This window comes from Vidua macroura, chromosome 1 (genome assembly GCF_024509145.1).
Source record: "Vidua macroura isolate BioBank_ID:100142 chromosome 1, ASM2450914v1, whole genome shotgun sequence".
Taxonomy (NCBI): Eukaryota; Metazoa; Chordata; class Aves; order Passeriformes; family Viduidae; genus Vidua; species Vidua macroura.
This window is the reverse complement of record NC_071571.1, coordinates 88,579,272-88,601,300: the sequence shown is the minus strand read 5'-3', so window position 1 is coordinate 88,601,300 and position 22,029 is coordinate 88,579,272. Positions and strand designations below refer to the sequence as shown.

General features: G+C 36.8%; 1 protein-coding gene across 1 annotated transcript in view; it reads left to right on the top strand.

Annotated features, from left to right (window-relative positions):
- TMEM245 (transmembrane protein 245) overlaps positions 1–21,622 on the top strand; it is a 76,232-nt gene extending 54,610 nt beyond the window's left edge. The window contains exons 15-18 of the mRNA XM_053980266.1: positions 10,957–11,057; positions 12,370–12,544; positions 14,678–14,872; positions 15,899–21,622. Of these exons, the coding sequence (XP_053836241.1) occupies positions 10,957–11,057; positions 12,370–12,544; positions 14,678–14,872; positions 15,899–15,944 (517 nt within the window). The 3' untranslated portion in view covers positions 15,945–21,622. The remainder of the gene's footprint in view (positions 1–10,956; positions 11,058–12,369; positions 12,545–14,677; positions 14,873–15,898) is intronic.
- The last annotated feature ends 407 nt before the right edge of the window (positions 21,623–22,029 follow it).

The window sequence follows — 22,029 nt, the reverse complement described above, 5'->3', positions numbered from 1 at the left end:
ACTTAAGTAGGAAAATTAAATTCTTTACCCCTCAAATAGGGAGGGGGTGCTCTTGTGTGGATTTTTATTTTTGTTTTGTTTCTGTCCTGAACGGATGAAGCAGTAATTCTCTAAATCACAGATTTCCAAGTAGTAGCATGCACACCTTTGCCTGAACCATTTTCCTTTCCCTGAGCAGCATGTCGTTCTCTTCCTGAATGCACCATACCCTTCTTCCCTGAAGCTCCCATTCTGCTTGCTCTGGTGGAGATATTGCACATTACTAAGTTGCATGTTCTCACGGCCTCAGTGCAATTTAGTGTGTGCGATACTTTCACATGAGTGCATGCACACGGGTATGGCTGTGGCTTAAAGTTACTGCAGCTTTCAGTTTTGGTGGGGCCTGATTACATTGTGAAATGGTCTTAAACCCAGAGCAGTGTTTTGAGTGATGCCTTGAAACATGTGTTAGTGGAAATTTGTTCAGTAGTGCCAGGAAGATGAGTACTGTTTGTTTTCAATTTGAGAAGGGTTATCATTATTTGCTTCATTTTCTTCATTTGCCATGCACAACTCAAATTTGATCCGATGTTTTGTTGGTTATAAAAAAGTTACTTGAAATATCACGTATTTCTAAAGAGGAAATTGTTATCCTTAGCTGAAATTGGTTGTAAAGTCAAAAGAAAGATTTGATGTGAAAAAAACCTATAGTGTCTTGATGGATGAAATAGGTTCTTAATGAAATTTCAACTTTTATTTATTAATATCTAAAGAGATCTGTAAAGAGCTAGCATGCAAACAAACAAAATTCTCAGCTGTTTAAACATCAAATTGGTTTGCTGTTGCATCCTGGCAGTGATTACGGAGAAAATGAGACAATGATACAATTCCCACAGAAAACAATAATCTTCCAGCATGTTAAGCTAATGCTTAGAAAAAGCAAAATGTGTGATCTTGTTTATTTTACTGCAACATTAATAATTTCTTTCAGATAATTTTTTCAAAGAAAACTATTAACTGATGTGTTTTGTCAGAATTTTTGCATGCAGTGAATGTTCTTTAGTAGCAGGAGTTACTTCTTGCTGAAATTTTACGTCACAGGAATGCATTTAGTAGGACTTCACTGGAATGCATTTAGTAGGACTTCACTGAAATTTTTCAAGCTTTGCTTAAGCTGTATGTTATGAGATTGGAATAGAATTAACAATTATTTTAATGATTCTGTCTTAATCATGAAGCCAATGGCATCCTGGCTTGTATCAGCATCAGTGTGGCCAGTGGGAGCAGGGCACCTGTACTCAGCACTGGTGAGGTGGCACCTTGAGTGCTGTGTCCACTTCTGGGCCCCTCAATATAAGAAGGACACTGAGGTGCTGGAACAAGTCCAGAGAAGGGCAGTGAAGCTGGTGAAGGGTCTGAACATGAGTCCTGTGAGGGACAGCTGAGGGAGCTGGGGGTATTTAGCCTGGAAAAAGGGGTCTTTGGGGGATCTTATCACTCTCTACAACTCCTGGAAGGAGGCTGTATCCAGGTGGGGGTCAGCCTCTTCTCCTGGGTATGAGAGGAAACTGCCTCAAGTGACACCAGGGAAAATTCAAGTTGGACATTAGCAAGAATTTCTTCACAGAAAGGGTTGTCAAGCATTGGAGTGGACTGTCCAGGGAGGTGGTGAAATCACCATTCCTAGAAGTATTTAAGAAACCACCAGATGTGCCATTTAGTGGTATGGTTTAGGTTTACAGGGTGGTCATGAGTCAAAGGTTGGACTTGGTGATGTTGGAAGTCTTTTCCGACCTAAATGATTGCATGATTCTCTAATGAAATAATTGCCTAGTCTAAAACTGGGAATAACAGCTACTTATATTTTGTTTTTAATTACATTGAAGAAAGGAAAGCTTCAATTGAGTTATTGGAAAAAGAGTAGAATGTAGTCTGTAAATCTATAAGAGATGCCACATTATTTCAGTACATATGCTGAACCAAATTGAAAATAACCGTAGCCTGATTATCTTAGTGGGGTAGATAGTAGTATTTTTAAGCTGCCTATTTTAGTAGCAGTAAACATGTGACTTGCCCACACCACTTCTTTAATCTTAAATATTCTCATATTTGCAAAAAGAACCACCCTAGGATTTGTCTTTACCCGTATTTCCTTTTATATAGAAAATACTTCTTAAACACAAAAGCTGTCTGTGTATTGCTTTATGTACACATGATCTCAGTCAGTTATTCAAAGACTGTTTCAAAGAAAAGATCTTCAAAGAAGATTTCAGAAAATAATTTATTTGCTCATATACTTTACTCCAAAATTTACCTGAAACTATGAAAAAAATGTTCCTTATTATACACATATAATTTTGGTGAAGCATGTCACAGTCTGCAAATTTAATCTGTATTTTACAGTTTACTACCTCTAATTCACAAGATTATGTAAGTGCATAACCTGATGCTGAAGCAGACAGTTCTGTTCTCTCTGCCCTGCAGGCTGGTATCAAACACATTGAGAGGCTACTGAGGGCTCCTTGCTTTATGAGGGACAGTGCCAATATTTTGCCATTGGCTTCTTTCATATTGCAGATGGCATGTTCTGTATGTTCTGACAGCAGTTTGTCTTAGTGCATATTTCTAGTGTGAAATTCTCTGGCTGTCCAGTGTTTTTTAAGACTGAAAATACCTGTAAACATGTGGAGGGTGTGGGTTAGTGCATGTGCGAGTGGGAGCACGTTTAAACATATAAGCAGATTTCCCTGCACTCTTCAATGTAACTACACTGCGTCTTAGGTACAAGTCCCTTAATTATGTGTTGCACTTAGGCTTATATATACACACTACTTTTCTTCAATACAACAACTTTTTAAAGGTTACTTATGTCTCAAAACCCAATATTTGAATGAATGATTAATTGGTAATGACATTAATTGTGCCAGTAAAGAGAGTGATGCTTAAGTTACATCTGGAATTTAGATCAGCCAGTTAGTTTTTCTCTTTGCTTCTAAGGCAGGCTAACTGGAAGGGATGGAAAGAAAAAGGTTGCTGAAAGACTTAATTAAATATATAGGCAAAAGATATTCCATCAGCTAATTCTAAGAATAAAAGTATAGTATTAGTATTATTTTTAGTATAATGTTGCAGGGTTCTATGTTTGCACATCTGATAATTCTTTGTGTGATTTAATGTTGCAGTATAGGTTATTATAGTCTTGGTTAGATTTCTGCTATCTAAAATACAGATATATTGTAGTGTAAGAAGACTGCCTGAAGTTTTATATGAAACTTCAGGATTTCCTGATATTTCAAAGATTTAACATTACAAGCTTTAGCTTTTCACTCTTTCTAGTAATAAGGTCAGTCCGTTGTTTATTGTTTCCACCAACAGAAGCAATGAAAATACTCCTTTATGCTTGTGTTTCATAATTTTATTTTAGGAATAATCTGAACAGCCTAGGAGTTCCTAAATATAAGACTGCAGTGGATCTCAAGCAGCATTGACTCAAGCCAGTTGTTGCTCTCATTAATGAACTTTTCAAGCTAAAATGGGAATCCTAAAGAATTTACACCCTTACAAGTGGAGTGGAGAACAATAAATACTAATGCCAGTGCATGCAACTGAGTAAGGCTGAAGGGAAGAGAGTGCATATCTGAACAGCAAAATATTAAAGGCCATGAAAATGAGAAACTATCCTCTTAAAAGCTGAAGTTTTCACTATGAAATGAAAGGATCATAAACTTCAGCAGATAGAAATAGGCATAAAGTACCTAGAAATAGGTGGTGAGTTGGATTCATTTACTCAAAGCTCCACAAAATGCTGTTAAACAAAAGTATAATTTTTCATGTGCGACAGGAGTAACAAGCAGTCGGAGGGCTGAGGGTACTCAGCAACCACAAGGCTCAGGTTGTTGCAGGGGGGAGGTAAATTCATGCTATTTTGCTTATTGCTGTGAAGGTAAGTAGAGGGAGTCGCATTGTAAAACCTTTCTTATGGATGAGCTAAAGCAGACTCTCTCACAAATTACAGTGACTGTAGAAGAGCTTCTAGAACAAAACAGATTAAATGAGCAATAGCAAATTGTTGGGAGTGACTGATGATAAGTCACTATAGAAATCTCAGGGGCAAAATAAAAAAAAAATGTTCCAAGAAACCCAGGAAGTACAAACTTGTAAGCTGGATGGATATTGGTACTGTAAGGCTGAGTAGGAAGTTAAGGGCATACCAGCACCTGGTGAATATGATTTAGTTGCAAAGAATCAGGGGAGTTTTCACAGAAGGGAAGTTCTGCCTCATTCCTCTCGTTTTTTGAAGTGTGGGCAAGCAAGACCCTTAATAAGTTCATCTGTATGCTATGTTCTACCAAAATTTAATAAAGGCTTTTTACAGTATCACTTTCCTGAGACTTTCAAGGATAAGGGGTATTGTCTTTATACAGGAAGAGGGTATGTTTAAATTAGATATAAGGAAGAAATTATTTGCTGTGAGAGTGGTGGGACACTGGAACAGGTTTCCCAGAGAAGTCATGGATGCAGCAGGATTGTAGACAAACTCAGTTAGGAGACAACAGTGTCTGGGAAATAAAATGACTGATGAAATGTAGTGTAGATGAAAGTGATGCATGTGGGAGAGAACCAGTCCTAACTTCACACATAAACTGATTACTGCTGTGCTGACTCTTATCACTTGGGAGCTATATTTTGTATTACACAGGCTAGCTCAGTGCTTGGTAATATTTAAAAAACATGTACCAGGCATATCAAACGTTAAGATTTGTAACCACAGACATAGAAAACAGAAACACAGAATAATACTCTCATTGTGTGAAACTATGATTTTCCTGTACCCTGAGTTACTGTGTGCCATTCTAGTTCCTGCATCTCAAAAAGCTAGGAGTGCAACAAGACCAGGTAAAGAAATTAAGGCATGCATTAATTTCTCTGTGAGGAATGACTGAGCTTGTTAGGACTCTTCAGCCTTGAAAAAAGGAGCAAAGATGTGACTTGCTTCAATTGCTACACAATTGAAGTTTGTAAAATCAGAGCCAGTGCAGAAAGGATGACTGAGTTGGACTGCCTATGGTCCCTTCTAGGATAAAATCTTAGCGTCACCAAAAAGCGACCAGGCACTTCCAAAAAATGCACTGGTTCATGAAGCAGGCATAAGGGCATGGGTAAGGTCTTGCAAAAGAGCACTGGAATTGCAGCAACTTGAAGGATTGAAGGACTAAGAAGATACATTAACTGAAGATTAATTAATAGAAAGCCTGCATGAGGTTCATAATATCCCCTGAGGTGGAAGTAGAGGTTGGAAGAATGCTCAGGGGGGATTGTTGAGGAGGTTTGTCTCTTTCTTTTGTTCCCTTAGCATCTGCTTCTGGACTCTACTGGAGATGGGATGCTGGCTAGACAGATCTTTTGTCTGGACAAGTTTGCCTTTTTATATGTTACATTCCAAGATCAATTTTAAGACCACTGCAGTATTGCACTTAGTAAACATTGTCTACTCATGATAAAAATCTGGAAATGTTAGAAATAGATGATCCAGAAATAACTGGTCCTTTCAAATGTGCTTCTCAGAAGAATAATTGTAAACTTACAATTATAGGCCAAAGTAGTAATTAAAAAAATAATACAAATACAAAGGCATTTTAAAGAAATAGTCAGATATAGAATTTCTCACAGGTTAATTGTTATTTTTCACAGCCTGTAGACATTTCTCTGTTAGGGAAGAAAGTCTCTGTGCCACTGTGTACTTCAGACTGGTTGCCACACTTTAACGGTGTTTTGAGAAAGTCATTGGAGCCTTGTCCTGCCTTGGGAGGTGTATGCAATATTTGCATCAGTTATGCCATCTGGAGAAACCATGCTTTGATAGAAGACTGTATCACTTTATCTGATTAGTGTCATTACTAGTGTGCATATGTTGGAGCTGTTTTGTTTAGTTGTATCATTCATGAGGAGGAATTAATGTCAGCAGCAAAACTGTTGAAATCTTGTCATGGAGTCATCTCTGAAAGTAATTTGCATATTTATATTGCTCCTGAGATGATCTTACTCTGTCAAGAACACTTCCTGCCACTTCAGCTTTATTCATAGCTGGAGTCTATCTTAGTGCACTTAGCTTACTTTCATGTTAAATTTGAAACTGAAATATAAAGAGGGTAATTTTTTATCCCTAAAAAGAACAGAACCCTTAAAGAGGGTCGAAGAACAGCTTAAGAGGTTTTTTTCAGAAGGACTTCTTGAAGTTATTTCATTCTTCAATGTTCACCTGGTGATCACTTGAAGTTCAGGGGATCATTGTAGAAGAAGAATATGTTGGTCTTTTCAAAGATAACTAGCAACTTGGCTTTTGCAACAGATCTTGGTGGTATGTGAAGAAACAAAGTTCTTCACACACCTCCAAGAGTTCTTTGGTTTTGAAGTTATGGTGACAGTGAGTGTTAATTTCAGCTGGGGTAAGACAGCACTGATATGTTCTTGCTCTCCAGCCATGAGTGTACTGGCTTCTTTTCCGGTGGGAATGCAACTATTTAGGTCACTGCTTATGAGTTGGCTGGAGAGTGGAGACCTGAGCTGTTTTGTTAAAACTAACCTGTCATGCAACCATTGTCATGAATTCACTGTAAAAATGAAACAGCTGAATTCGTTGTAGAAAGTGTCATGGAACATAATGAAGACTGTGCTGGCAGGTGGACAGAAGAAGGGTCATCTGGCACAAAAGTGAATCTTTGGAACAGGGGAATGGAAGGGCTCCTTTCCTGGGACACTTCTGAGCTAACCTGATCTGAAGATAAATTGTGAAACCATGCTGTGATGTTTTGAATGCATTTCACTTACACTTTGAACTCTCTTTTAAAATGTGGTGGTTGTATTCCCAAGAGAAACTGTATAGCTGAGGTCTCTTAAAGCATCATTTTGAATTAGTCAGTTCTCTGTACAGAAAGGTTTACAAGAAAGATGTAGTACAATCCTTTTAGTGTCTGCCCAGAGAATATGGGAAAATACCAATCATCAGTGGTGTGAGGAATATACAAAAGAGTGAAATTGTCTTATTCTAACAGTATCTTTGGCTGAGGGTGTTTCCGTTACCAAGCTTTGCATTTTAATTTGCAAACTGTTGTATGGATTGTAAAGGGTTTTGTAAGGAATTTAGAGAAATGCTATTTCTTGCAAACTTTTCCAAAGATGAATACCACTTTTTTGTAGTTTTTGCTCTCATGCCCATTCACAAGCCAGGGTAAATATGCCTGTTCCTATAAATTTAGTATAATAACCAGAAAATCCCTCTTCTGAACTTATGCTTACTCTAATCTTTCTGGTAACTCAAATTCTCATTATTTCAGCCCATATGCTCTTCTTTCCTCCAGTGCTCTGGGAGCAGAGAGATCTAGAAAATCAAATTAACTCCAAGGTCAAAAAATACATGATCTGAGCTGAAGGGCTCTTTTCAGCTGGGGATGCTGCAGCATTAAGTTGAAATTTTTGAAATCTCATTGTGTCAATAACAGTGAACAGACTTTACCTGCAGGCTCTGTGAAGGGCACCTGAATTCAGGTGAACATACATTTGATATAAACTACAATAGTAATAAAAGGGAAGCTCTAGACTTTTTATGGCAAATCCGTAAAAGAGAAAAAAAATCCACAAAACCCTGAAAAGGTGGCCCTTTCCCTTGTGGAATCTACAAGCAAATTCCCTACCTTAGGGACAGAACTTAGTAGAAGGAACTTTTACAAAAAAAAGTAGGCCAGCTGTGCAGAAGTATTTCACAGAAGTTTTTAATCTGAATAATATGAAGCATGACCCATGTACTCTGATTTTTTTTTAATTTTACATGCTTTTCAAAACTCAGTAAAATGGAATATGTATGTCTGAGTATGCCTTGTGCCAAATTGGCATGAAGTGCTCATAAATTACACATTTGCAGATGACAGCTCTTGCAGGTAAAGTGGTTCATCCAGATACAGTGCCAAAGTGAGACGTGAGCAGCAATTCGATTTTCTGATTTCTGAATCATACAATTACTCTTGTATATAAAATGAAGCTGTATGTGTGCCAATAATGTATTAAGAGATGAAACTTACTTAGTGTCATAATTAGACCAGGAAGGTCTGCATTTTACAGATGGTAATAAATTCATGCAGCACTGGCACACCAACATCATCTTTAAGGTCTGGTATCTCAGTTGCAGCGTCGCTGAAGCAAATTGCTGATAAGATTGTAGTTAGTGTTTTCAGAATTATTTTTTGCTGCCTTAACCATGAAGCAAAATAGATACGAATTTCCAGACTTTAAGATACAATTTTTAGTTTTTGTGACAGTTACCAGAAAGTAACAAATATGAGTTTCCAGAGAGATTAAGGTTCTCATGGTCCACACTTGCCACAAAGTAGTATCCCCTGTGCCTTTATTATGACCTTTTATGACTTCACATGAGGCAGACACAAACCAGGGGGAGGGAGAGAAGGAGAATGAGACTAGGTGCAGTCTCCTCTCTCTTCGTGCTTCACCCCTGGCACTTCCCAACTTCCCAGCTCTGTGAGGTGGCTTCTCCTCTCAGTGTATTAGTTGTGGGTGTTAGAAGCACAGAGGCAGAGAGATGCTGTACTGTTCTACAGTCTGTCAGAGTTATGCATTGTTTGGCCATTGAAATATGTTCTGTGTCAACTTGGAGAATGATAACAGACCAGGACTACCTGTTAGTCCTGGACTAGTTTTTCCCTTGTTCTACCAGTGCATCTGACTGCCAGGTCCTTGAGCTAAGACTGAGAAAGTAACTCGTTTTCTAGACACCTTCAGAGCTTTTTCCACTGGGTTGCTGTCTCTGTTTCTGTTACCATAACTGCACTGTCTTCCCTTCTTCTGTAATCTCTCTGGGAAAATTTAAAATGACTGCTCGTAGATGGTTATTTTAATTTCAACTGAAGTTGATAATTCACATACTTTTCTGTCTCTGAAATGCATACATACAGAAATTGTTAAGACCTTGTTAAATTTACAGAAAACATATTTTTGAAAAATATAAGGAGATACTCAAGGACTGTTATAAAATGTTTTTGACTACTGTGATGTGTTTGTGCCACAGTTCCTGTCAGATAAGAAAAAGATTTTATTGAAGATTACTGCACAGATTCTTTTTACAAAGATATTATGCTCCTATGATATCCTCAGAAAGAGTAGACATGAGTTAAATGTCACAAAAAATGCAGAAAATTAAGACTTTTAAGTAGCTAAAGTATGAAAGTATCTTGAATTTTTAATGCAAACTCACATTTAACATTGTTACTGTGGCCTTGGGTCTTGGGATTTTCTTGCCTCCTTGCCAAATTTTCATTTAATGACTGGAATGTCTTTTCTTTTAACTCAAATACAAGTGAGTATGTCACTCTTCAAAATTTGTAGATTTTATATATTTTGGTCTGGCTTTCCATTTTAATATACTAGAAGTTCATCTAAACTGAGAAGTATTGAGGTTTTTTTTTACTGGAGCCACCAAATATTTGTAAATGTTCTCTGCTTTTCTTTTTGCACCATGTAATTGTCTGTCAAAGATTAGACTTGTTATTTCAGGTCATTCTTTAAAGCTTGCTTTTTTCCTTTATTTTTTCTTTCCCTCTTTTGGAGGGGAAAATGGCTGACAACAGTTGTTTCTGGTTAGTCTGTTATAAGAATCTCACTTTTTGAACAGTAATGTTGATGTGTGCGGTGTATTATGCACTCATAGCTTCCAGAGAATTAATTTTAAATAAAATAATTTTGATTCTGAAGTCACATGGAAGTCTAAAAGTGAGCCATTAGGTAGGAAACAATGGCAAAAATATGGACACTGCCTACAGAAATAATAATGAGGATAGTGGCCAAAGAAGCAAAAACTGGGAGTCTTGGAATTCATCTTGGTAGCTCAGAAAGGATTCTACCTAGTAATTTAATATAACAGTATCACAGGTTTCTTTGTTAAAAGGCTTTATGGACACAGTGGAGGAAGGAAACTCTGCTGTTACAGACTTTAGATCCAGAAAGGGCAGTTTATCTATGCCCTTCAAAGATTCCTGTTGTATGTCTTCCTGTCCTCCTTGCCCTGCTGCCAGAGTTCCCAAAACTGCCAAGACACAATCACTATGAGTTATGAATAGGAAATTAACATCAGGACACTTCACGTTTATCTTTGCTAAGAGGGTGCATGTGCCACCACTTGTGCAATGGTGGAACTGTTAGAACTGTTCTGAGTTGTGAAGCTGAAATAGTGATTTCAGGAAACTTCACTTCTTGAATATGGGTGAAAAACTAACATAATACAATAAGGAGATTTGGCAGTTTGAGATTATGGTTTTTGTGACTGGAGATCTAAGGCATGCGTTTCTAGTTCAGTTATGGGATATTCCACATGTGTATCTGCCCTAATGCTGTAAAAATGTCACAGCATTTAGCTCCTGTTTGCTATTTCTTGAAGCCTTGGTCGCACTTAAGAGAGGAGAACTTTGGATTCAGTCCTGTTTCAGCAGGATTGAATTAGGTTACCAGATTTACTATTTAGTTTTACTAATGTAGCCTAGTAAACAACCTAAAAGCTGGGGGGATCCATTGAAAAAGAGCAGGTATAGAAAAGTAAGCAGATGAAGAAAATGAATGAACACCTTAGAAGTGGAAAAGAGGAAAGAAAAAGTAGCTTGTATGAAGAATGGTACTGCTTATCATAGAAAAAAGGGTTATTTTTAATAGAGAATGTGGTCTGATACTTGAGCAGTTTCTTTCAAGGAATTTATCCCTGGAACCCGTTATTTTTTGTGTCTAAATGCTTTTAATTACATATGTAGTAAGTATACTAATTAGGGAACAGATGTATAAAGGGTAGATGTGTTACATTTTGAGATGTAATATTTGTGGCACTGATGGCTTTTCAGTTATTCAAAGCAACCTGTGTGTCTATCTTCGTAATTTTTGGAATCCTCTTAATAAAAATTAACAGAGTTTCTTTGATCGTTTTAGAGGTGTGTTTGATGCTTCCCTCAAAATGGCTGGGTTCTATGGACTCTACACTTGGCTGACTCACACTATATTTGGGATTAACATAGTCTTCATACCATCTGGTAAGAATTTGAGCAATTATATTAATAAATAATATTATGTAATTATTTACTGTACAAAATCAGACATATTAAGTTTTCCTGACAAGCTTAGGTCTAATCGTGGACAATATGACTGTGGGAAGGGTGGAGAGAAGGCCCTGATTGCTGTCTTACCCTGAGGCTTGCCTTTTTCTGTTTTCACAACACATTCCCTGCCAGCTATTTTACCTCTTCTTTCTGTTTCATTTGCTAGATCCAATTCCTTCTCCCTTGTATTCAGTCCAAGTGTTTTCAGGTTTTAACATTATTCTACCTGTCTTGGCTTCTGTTTCTTTCACAGTTGACAGGTGCTGATTTTTCAAGATGCCTAAATGCAGGAAGATGTGGTGTCATGGAAATGCATGATAGAGGAATGCTTCTTATTCTCAGTATCATTCTCTGACCATATTACCAGCCTCTGGTTTTCTTTTATTATTTAATCTTCGTTTTGGAAATGGCTGGACAGTTTCTCAGAGAAAAACCTTCTCCTCTGTTCCTCTTTGCCCTTCTTTCTCTAAAAAGAATGATAATAATTGTAAAATGTTTGTTCACAAGGAAACATTAGGGGAAGCTATGAAGCAACAAACCCCAATGTAATGGGAAATGGCTGTATTGTGAAGTGCAACTGTCTTAAAGGCATTGATTGTCACTAAACTACTTAGAAAGTAATCAGTCTTATTTTTTTTCAACTACATGCAAAATCTTAAAAGTTGTTGCTTTCTGGTCAATGAGACAAAAAAAAATTACCCCACTTAATTGTGCTTTGTATTATGTTCATAATACAGGAGGTGGATGAAATTATAGTGGCAGCAGATCTATATTGATACAACAGGTCTTTGTTGTAAGCAGAAGGGTGTGCAGCTGTGTGCATACATTTGCATACAGAAAAACATAAGTCATAAATCTCATGTTTGCCTGCTTTCTCACTTTTATGGGTGACTGCAGGAGATGTCATAAGTTGGAGTGAGACTTGGGTTTATTTGCTTTCTTACACAGTAAGAAATGTACATGATTGGTAAAACTTCAAGTTTTTCTAAACTGATGCCTCTTAACTCCTTATGACTGTCAGTTGCTGAAGCTTTTCTATATGGGGAATGGTGTAACTTGCTTTTTTCCTAAACCGCAGCTATAAAACACCAAGAGCCTCATGTGGCACTTCTTCAATGCTTTATTTATAACAGCTGATGGAAGTGGGACTTAGTGGTGTGGCAGAAGTGTCAGAATGTAACTGTAGATATATTTGTGAAATATGTTTCTCTGATCTTTTTTTCACTTCTGCTTCTGTGTGCTCTAGCATTAGCAGCAATCCTTGGAGCAGTGCCATTTCTGGGGACATACTGGGCAGCAATCCCTGCAGTCCTAGATTTGTGGCTTGTGCAAGGACAGGGATGCAAAGCCCTTCTGCTCTTGGTTTTTCACCTCTTGCCAACCTATTTTGTAGATACAGCAATTTATTCAGATATATCAGGGTAAGTACATTGAACACTTTTTAAAATTAGCATTGCAAAAATGATTGACAATCACTGATGCCTTTAATTAAACTCATTTTTCTGAAGCATGCCAAACAGTATCTTCAAGCTCAGGAATAACCTCATAGTAAGCAGTTTTACTGGCCTAAGTGTCTTCATTTTCCCAGGCTGCTTTTCTGTGAGCTTTGACACTTCAGAGGTCTTGAACCCAACATCAGCAAAATGAGCTGTTTCAGTTGGGATTGTTAGAATTAGTTTATGTTTTCTATTTATCTAATTATTGAGTAGAGGTGTCTAGCATTTCCTTTTTATCTCCTAATGCCAGATAATGCTGCAGAGCAGATAAAACCACGAGCTATTTACGGACCAAAAAAAAAATAGAGTTAATGTAGAATAAGGACATAAAGTGGTTCAGTTAGAACCACTTGTGTTGTTAGAAATTAGTATTTTTGTTTACTAAATATAATTACACTGAAGAGAGAGTACCTAATGATAATATGCCTGATATTAATACTAATTTTCATAGACTGTGGCTCTAGTTATTTTGCATTAATTAAACCTAACAGGTGAAGTATAATCAAATTACTTTTTTTTGTCAACAATAAATAATGGATAAATGTAAGGCTAGTAGCTATTTAAATAGCCAGTAATTCTTCTGCTTCCTAGAATACATTTTTTTGGACTGTAGAAGATATAAAACTCTGTTTACTGTCCAGAAAATATATGGAAGAGGAATAGATTTTCTGACAGTGGAGGAAAATGGTATTCTTCCCAATAAATTGAACAGTAAGCATCATGATGTCTTGTGGATTAGCTTAAGCCTATTTGAAGTAGCTATAATTAGGTTATCCAGGGTTTTCTAAATGGATTACTGTAGTCCTGTATTTCATCAGGTGATCTGTTGTTTCATTTAGAAAACTAGGCAAAAGAATGTTTAAACTGATGCTAATGCTGGAAAAAATAAGTTTTTAGAGGTTTAGAAATTAATAGTGTCTACTGTTGGAGAAACATAAAACTTTAGGCCACGTTTGTCTCATCAGGAAAGCAATCTAGTCCTGCCATTAGGTTAAGTTTGATCTGGGTGAGACATGATTGAGGTGTATCAGATTTAATAGGTCATGTTTCATGGCCTCATTTTGCACACAGTTGTGTTGAAGGCAAAGACTTAAAATTTGGGACTTGAGTAGAAATCAGGACCATGGTAGAAACCTCAGGAACTGCTGGAGCTCTGAACTGACTAGCTGGTATTTTCTATGTATTACACTCAGAATTTAAAGGAACTTCCTGAGAATTGTGTGCCAAGTTTCAACTGTAGTTTTTCTTCTACAATTCCATATTGCCGTCATTATTTTAGGTATAAAGAATGAAGAATGATGAGCAGGTTTTGTGTAAACGCTGTTTAAATGGTAGGATTCACATTTTGCAGCTGAATACAGGTGCAAAATGTGAATCTGAGATACAGAAAATAAAAATGGCATGGTTTACTTGCTGCTATAAGAGCTGTTATCAAAAAGCCTTCTGGCCCAAACTTTCCAGTAAATATTAATATCTTCATTAAAATCCAGTTTTGTTTTTCATCTGAAAACATTAAAAGCTAATGATAACAAACAATCTGAGAGGCTTTTTTATAACAAAATGAGAAGACATGGCTATTTCTTTAAAGACTGTATGCTAACTGTTCTTTAAGAGATGCACTGCAAGTTGCTATCATCAGCTAACTGAATGGTCCTCATATTACCTGTTGCTAATTGTGTTAAACTTCAACAGTTCTTGACCATAAAGTGTGAACAGTCTGTGTAAACAACCATCTTTCCACTCTCAAAATGGAAGTTTGTTTGCCTTTACATCCTTCAGACATTGTTCAGCAGATGTCTGTAAAGTAACTACTCCACTGTGGATCTTAAGCAGCATTCCAGCTACAATAGTGTTTGATCTGTTGTGCGAATACAGCACAGAATAGAGCTTGGAACCTTTGTGCAGTCATTCAGACAGCAGTTTATAGCGTAAATATGGGTAGCTATAGCTAGCTGGGTCATTTCCTAAGCTTAATAAAACTTCAGTATTAATTCACATTTCTTAATTGCTAATGCTGTGTTTGTTGTTCCTAATTTAATTTTATTGTTTTTGTGGCAGAGGGGGTCACCCTTACCTGACAGGCCTTGCAGTGGCTGGTGGAGCATATTACCTGGGACTGGAAGGGGCCATCATAGGACCAATTCTACTTTGTATACTTGTGGTCGCTTCCAATATATATAGTGCCATGTTGGTGAGTCCAACAAATTCTGTGCCCACTCCATCACAAGCAGCGTGGCCATTACAGATTTACCGGTGAGCTGTAAATGTTTTACTTGTATGAACTGTGTTTTCACACACATCTGTGTACATATTCCCAGGTGTAGGGAATGTGTGCCTGGGTTCAATGTAGTACTGTGCACTCACATCTGCATAAGTACTGTAGTATTTGAAGAGGATTCAGCTGCCCCATATTCTAGAAATAAAAAGTATGGCTAAGTAAAACACTCACTGGAACATGTATATGGGAAGTATTTGTTTAATGTCTCTCAGCCTCTTACAGAAGGCTTGTTTAGAAAATTCGGTGATTATACCTTTATGTCCTGTAATTTATATGCTGCTGTTGTGCTAGGAGATGATTGAACATCATTTTAAAAGTCTTATTCATGGATATCTAAAAGTTCATTGCCCTTAAAAAGGGGCCTGCCCTAAAATACTTTATTTTTATGTCCTAATGTACAATACTGCAAAATATAAACATACCTAGATTTTAAAAAATGTGATATCATTATATGCCATTTTTCCATTAAAAGTGTGGTCCTTAGTAATGTCATTATTGAATGTACAAAATTATGGAAGACAGAAATGTATCTTTAAACTGTACAGTTGAGAATGGGATAATAATAATACTACAGTTAGGAATAAACTGATAATTGAATAACTACTTAGAATTGTAAATCACATTGTGACAATATTAACAACAGTAGCTATTTTAATATTTCTACTGTCTTGTTAAACTATATAGGTTAGCTCATTATATATATATCTTGAAGAGAATTCTCTGCTTGTCAGAAATAATTCTTTGCCTTATTCACCTGAATAGTGTTGTCTTCTTTCATCTGGGTAATTAAGGAGAAAAACTGCTAATTGGACCTATCTGTGGTCTCTGGCTTTTAAAAGTTACATTCCAGTTGCCCTGTATGACAGAGCTTCTGAGTACACAGAAAAAAATCTTCATGTGTGTTTGGTTCTCCTTTATTTTATAGGAAACAATTGTTTGGAATCACTGGGCAGATTTGTGTCTTACTTTTCACTTTTCTTTTCCTCCCCCCCACCTCCCAGGTCACCAAGAGAGAGTCCTGAGGAGATGAAAATGTCTGCAGAGTGATGGAGGTGCTGGGCTGCACCTCTATAGCATGAGGAAATAGCTGTCTTCTGTCTTGGGTTCACAACAGCCATGGCCTTCTGTCCCTTCCCAGCTGTGCCTGGGGGCAGTTAACAGGGAAGCATAGGTTGGGTTTTAGGAGAAAGCACTAGAACATCTGCTGGCCTTACATCATTGTGCACTTTGCCTTTTCAAGAGAGAATGTCTACTTCCCATGGCTTTGCATACCAACACACAGTCAGCTGCCTTGTTGAAGACTTTGAAGACCTTCTGTCTTACCAAAAGAATAGATAAGAGGATAGGTACATCCATTGGAGTTGTTATCTGCTGAAATTACTAACTTGGCTTTTATTTATTGGGTTATTTGTCTTATTAAACTGTAGTAGCTTTAAAGAAAGCTGTAATTCCAAAATGTTTATTTTTAGGCAATCTGGTGGCAAAAGAAGGGCAAACCACTCATTGTGACATGAAAATATAATATAATAGTTTGCTCCTCCTCAAGGTGTTTCTTTATAAGCTTCAACCATCATCTGTAACTCATAATAACACTTAAATATTATTCACTTACACATGCTGAAATTTAATGTTGGAGACTGGTATTTTTAATACCTTCCTGATATTTATAGAAATGCAAACTGTTAAATGTGTGTTTTCCTCTTACTGACATAGGAGGACTTGTTTAAATAGTTTAAATCTTGCCCCCATTTGCAGCAAAATCTGATAATATTTTGCTGTTTATCCTACCCTCCCAGTGGAGTCGTCTTGTCAACTAAATTTAATCAAAGGCCTTAAGTGTCTTCAGACAGTAGTAATGTAGGATGGTCACATCTCCTTCCAGTAATTGGAAGAAGTTTAATGGGGATTGTTTACTGTTGGTTTTCAAATTCTGTGGCTGAGTTCCATTCACTTTATAAACAAATTTTACTACCAGAAAGAAAGGGGAGAGAGCATGGATTTTGGTTTAGTTTACTTGGGGCTTTTTAATGCTGTAAGCATCTGGCCACGTATCTTACTGAGATATAGAATATATCTTAATATATTAAGGTATATCTTTTTAATAAACAAAGATCCTGAATATGTAATTTTGCTTAAAATGCAGCTTTGGTGACATTTAAGGCCTTTTGTATTGATTGTCAAAACATTTTGACACAATGGATCTTTATAAATGTATCCTTTTTAAATGCGAAGTAGGGGTTTTTGGTAAATATTTCATACTTGCACAGCTTTTCCACAAATCCAGTGAGGCCTAGGTACAAAGTAGCAGATGCGCTTGCTTGACCAAAGAACCACCATTCAGTTTCCAGTAACTCGAATTGAGTTCACAGTTTGATAATGAGTTGTACAAAATATAGGCATGCCTTGTATTTATTGTTGACAGTAATTCAATGCTTGAAACAAAGGAATGCTATCCAGGGACAAGGATATCTAAGATTTGTGCACATAAAGCTTGCAGATGTTTGTTTTACTTGCATTCTAGGAGTGCTAACAGATTTGGAAGGTTCTTTCCATCATATTGTATGTATTTTTACATTGTTTTGAAAAATACATTGCCATGGAAAGTGATTGGAAAGTACTCTGATACTGAGGAAAGAAGGAAGTCCTGCTATAGGTTTGCAATAAACAGGCTGCCTAACAAGACACAAATAGTCTGCTCCTCAGATTCTCAAAATAAGCTACTGCAATTTTACTGATAAAATTGTATGTTTTAAACGAGAGGGGTTAAGTATGCTATTTGTGCACATTTGCAGGTATGTGCTTGAGGGACAGACTTGGACTTAATTTAGTAGGTTGACTCAGGTTTATCAAAATATGGAAGCATACCATTTACTATTTTAAATTCTGAAAGATCTACACATCACTAACTGAATAGGAATATGTTGCTTGAATCAAGTATCTGTTTCATCTTCTTGGTTTTGTGGCTTACAAAAAAGCTTAAGTGAAACACATTTTTATAATTGTTGGTGGTTAGGGTGGAGGATGTAGGGAAACCTTTACTAAAATACTCCTGCAACTTTCTAACTAGCTGGAATGAGACCACCATGTTATTTAGGCAACTTCTTTATTGTATTACTTTTTTTTAGTTCACAGTTTTGCACTGAATTGTTGTGTTCTTGTTGTAGCTACTTGTAGACAGCATTTAAAGCACCTCTTTGCTCACTGGTCAAGATATGTTTGTTGTCCACATTTGCTATCCCATTTTCTGAGACAATCTCTCATACTCCTGTGGTACTCGACTTAGTAATTTTAAAGAGTCATTAAAATATGCATTATTTTGTTTGGTTTTAAGTTTTCTTCCCCTTCAACCGATTGCCTTAGATCAAAGAAGGGTCTCTGCTGTGAAGATTAAAACCATGATTGAGACACTGTTAACTTCAGTAATGCAAATGAGTAAAATCACCTGAGAAGACACATTGCTATTTTGAAATGTTCCTTTTCCATTGTGAAATCCTTATATATAGGGAACTCACATCTGATGGAATGTTGTCTAGTTTGTCCTCCTTTGAAATGAGGCTTCATTTTGATGCTTTCTGTTCCAAATGCAGCTCAGACTTGCCATGAAGAACCATCCATAGTACATCCTTACTCAGTAAATGTAGCTTCAGGAGCTCATGCTGTGTGCTGTACCTGATTGAGGAACCAACTGTATGGTTCAGTAATGGTGCAGTAACATATAATGCTAAACAGAAGAGAAAAATAAGGAACAAAACTTCCAATAACACCTTCTTGGAATAGGAAATATTCACTGATTTTCACCATGTTTAGAAAAAAACCCACAAAAAACCCCAAAACCATAAAATACCACCTTATGAAAGAGCATACTTTGATTATTTGGGTTTTGTGTTTAGCAAGTGTCTAATTACCAGCAGAAATATAAGACCTTATCATTGGGTGTTTAGCAATCTATATTATTTTCTGAGCAGACTCAGCCTTTGTAAGAATGATTTAGTATAGATCAGTCTCACATTAATGTGAAAATAATCAAACTGGTAATTTTGACTTCTGGTCTTTGAAAAGTGCCAGTTCATGGTTATATTGCCTCATCTGCAGAAACAACTAACAGTTTGGTGGGATAAGTTTTTAGTACATGGATTGTAGCTTTCAAAAAAACCAACTCAACCCACTCCCTGCTCCAAAATCCCACAACAACACCAACCACCCAACCAACAAAAAAAGCACCACCACTCTCTGTGGTGTGGTTTTCTTAGGAGAGGCCATCTTTTCTATAATGCTTCTAGGCAAGAAGTTGATGGCCTTTAGCTTTACTGTAAACAGTCATTCCATGAGCAGGTACTTACTAAGTGTATTTAGTACATTTAGTGTTCAATAATTTAGAGTTCAGAAGGGAATGCTCATAGTAATACAAGACAATGTGGCCTTATGGTATTGTGAAATTCAGCTGTGGTGGTTTTTATCATTCTCCTTGGGGAATTGCAATTAAGTGTAGTGCCAAAGGGCTGGTGCTGTTTCTGGCACTCAAGTCTGAGTTAGCCTTTCCTTCCTGCACTTTGGCTGAGCAGTGCTGTAGCAGAGCTGGCAGAGGTGACTGTGTGCCAGCTCACAGCCCAACATGTTAGCTTCAGGTCACTGTACATACTGGCTTAATTGGATCCATCAAGGAACAAACTGCAATGGGCAAGAACCTGGCACACATTCACTCTGCCAGCCTTACTACAATATGGTGGCTTTCAGCACAGGTGCACCGTGACCAGTTGGGAGCAGAAATGACTTATTTTGAAAGGCTGCTTAAAAAAAAAAACCCAGTTTAACATTATAATAATGCATATGATGCACTTTTTTTCAGAAGTTAAGTTGATACCCACGTGATCTTTCCATGCACAGTGATATGTGTGTGTGCAGGTACACTTAGGCTTGTCTGATTTCAGGCTCTATAGGCGTTCTCTTAAGGATGCTGGGAGGAGGATATACTGGATGTCTATTTTGTCAGAGATTATTGGAATAGGAAATCCATAATCTGTTTATTTAAAATAAGAAAAAAACATTGTTCAAGGAAAATTGGATGCTGTCTCCAGTATTATATTCATTGTGGGTATAAGCATAACTTTTGAAATAGGTGTATGGCTGCAATGTTCAACATTGTTATTCAGAAAGCCTGAAAAAACAAAACTGGATGAAATTGTTCTCCAGTAAAAGCAGCAGCTGAAGTGCTATGCTGCTGATCCCTAATACCATGAATACTGCAATGTAGCCTTTCCTATGGACCTGATACACTGAGGATGTAAAAATACCATTATTCTACTGAGATTCCATAGCATAGTGTGTGTTTCCACAGCTGCCTTTATTCAAACATTGTGTTTATATTATATTGACTTTAATTTGTCACTGTAGATAGTGCCACCTTAAAGGATGCTGCCTTTGGAAACGGCTACGATTTCCTTTGAAGGTACTGAAGGGTGTTGGGATTGGAGGTAGTATTCATTAGGTTTAATAGCAGAGGTACCATTCTTCTAGAGATGCAGTTGCTTACCTTGGAGTTTGCAATTTTACAAGAGAAAATTGATTTGCCAGATAATCTTTATTGAGTGCCAGCTGACATCTCTTAAATCCATGGATGCATCATCTTTATAAACTTTGTATTGACTTGTATTTCAAAGGGTTTCTTCTTAATTCCTACACTTATTTCCTAACACTTTTTGCTGAAGAAAACTTTGACCATTTCCTTATTATTCCTATTTGTACAAAACTAGAATCTCTTAAAACTCTTAACAAACATTAGGGAGACTTGATCTTTGACCTGGTACTGTCTATCTGTCAGTTTTACTAAGGTATCTTAATGCTTTATGGTAAAATTTTCCAAAATTGCTTTTAAGGGATAAAATTGGAAATAAGAAAAAAAAAAAACCACTGTGGAAAATTAATTTGGTGTTTTGAAACAAGAAACAATGCCAAAAGTCATAAACATATTCAGGGATTCTACGCTGGGTTTGCAAATGTATATATTGATGTGCAGTGTTATATAAATATTGGGAGTCTGTCCTATTCAGACTTTAACTGAAATTTTGTCCATTTTTTTTTTTTAATACCTGAGAACAAAATAGTGCCTGTATATAATGAAAACAAGCAACATTTTCTACAATTCATGTTTACTTGATACAGATTGAGGAAGAGCCAAGCAAATCCTAGTAGTGTGACTACCAGTGTTTTATTATAGTTCATATAAAGTAGGGAAAAGCTGCTAGTAATGCATTGCTGAGAGATTGCTGTTCCTGGAAGTATTTGCACACATCCTCTAAAAAGCTGCCAAAATTAATAGGTCATGAAATACATCTTCAGTTCCCCAGACTCTTAAACTCATCCACACCTCCTCTGGTATTTTGTTTGGAATATGGTTTAGTACATGAGAGTATTGCTTCCATCCCCTTTTGGGAATTGATTCCAGGACCTGAAGGCATGCTTTCAATGTCCATAGTGAAATAGTATGTCCAATTCAGGAAGGAAGTACTAATTTGAAATAAATGCATCCTTGATGTGCTCTGCATGTGGATGGACTTGGACAAATATAATTCATGTTGCATTGAATTGAAGGTTAGTTTTTTAATATAAATACTATATGGTGACACTAAAGCCAAGTTTGAGTGAGATGAAGGGCAGATTTGCTTGCAGCAGGGTAAATCCACAAGCTAATAAAGCAGAGTGAGTGCTCTAGCATCTGTATATATATGTGAAGAATTTTTAGAGCTATGTTTTTAAGGCAAAAAGTTGATTTCTTCTCCTAGCCTCACCCACTAGAGTGTCATATACAGTGATCCTATGAGGACCTGAAGTCAAAGGAATGTTTCATGGTGTTTGTGTACATTAAATGTAAGAAACATCACAAAGCCAAAAAGTAGCCACACTACAAAAGTTCATTAGGCTTAAGAACTGGCATCTAGGCCATAAGGCTGGAAAAAAAAAAATCCCAGTATTTACTACTCTTCCTGCCAGTCTCAGCCTAAACCTGAGTCTTTCTCAAGTATCAATAAAAACTACTTTTGTGTTGTTCATAAACTACTGTCTGCGTAGATCAGTGTTTTCAGCTTGTCATCTGTCATCAAGAGTATATTTGGCAAGCATTCAGTTTGTTCAGATT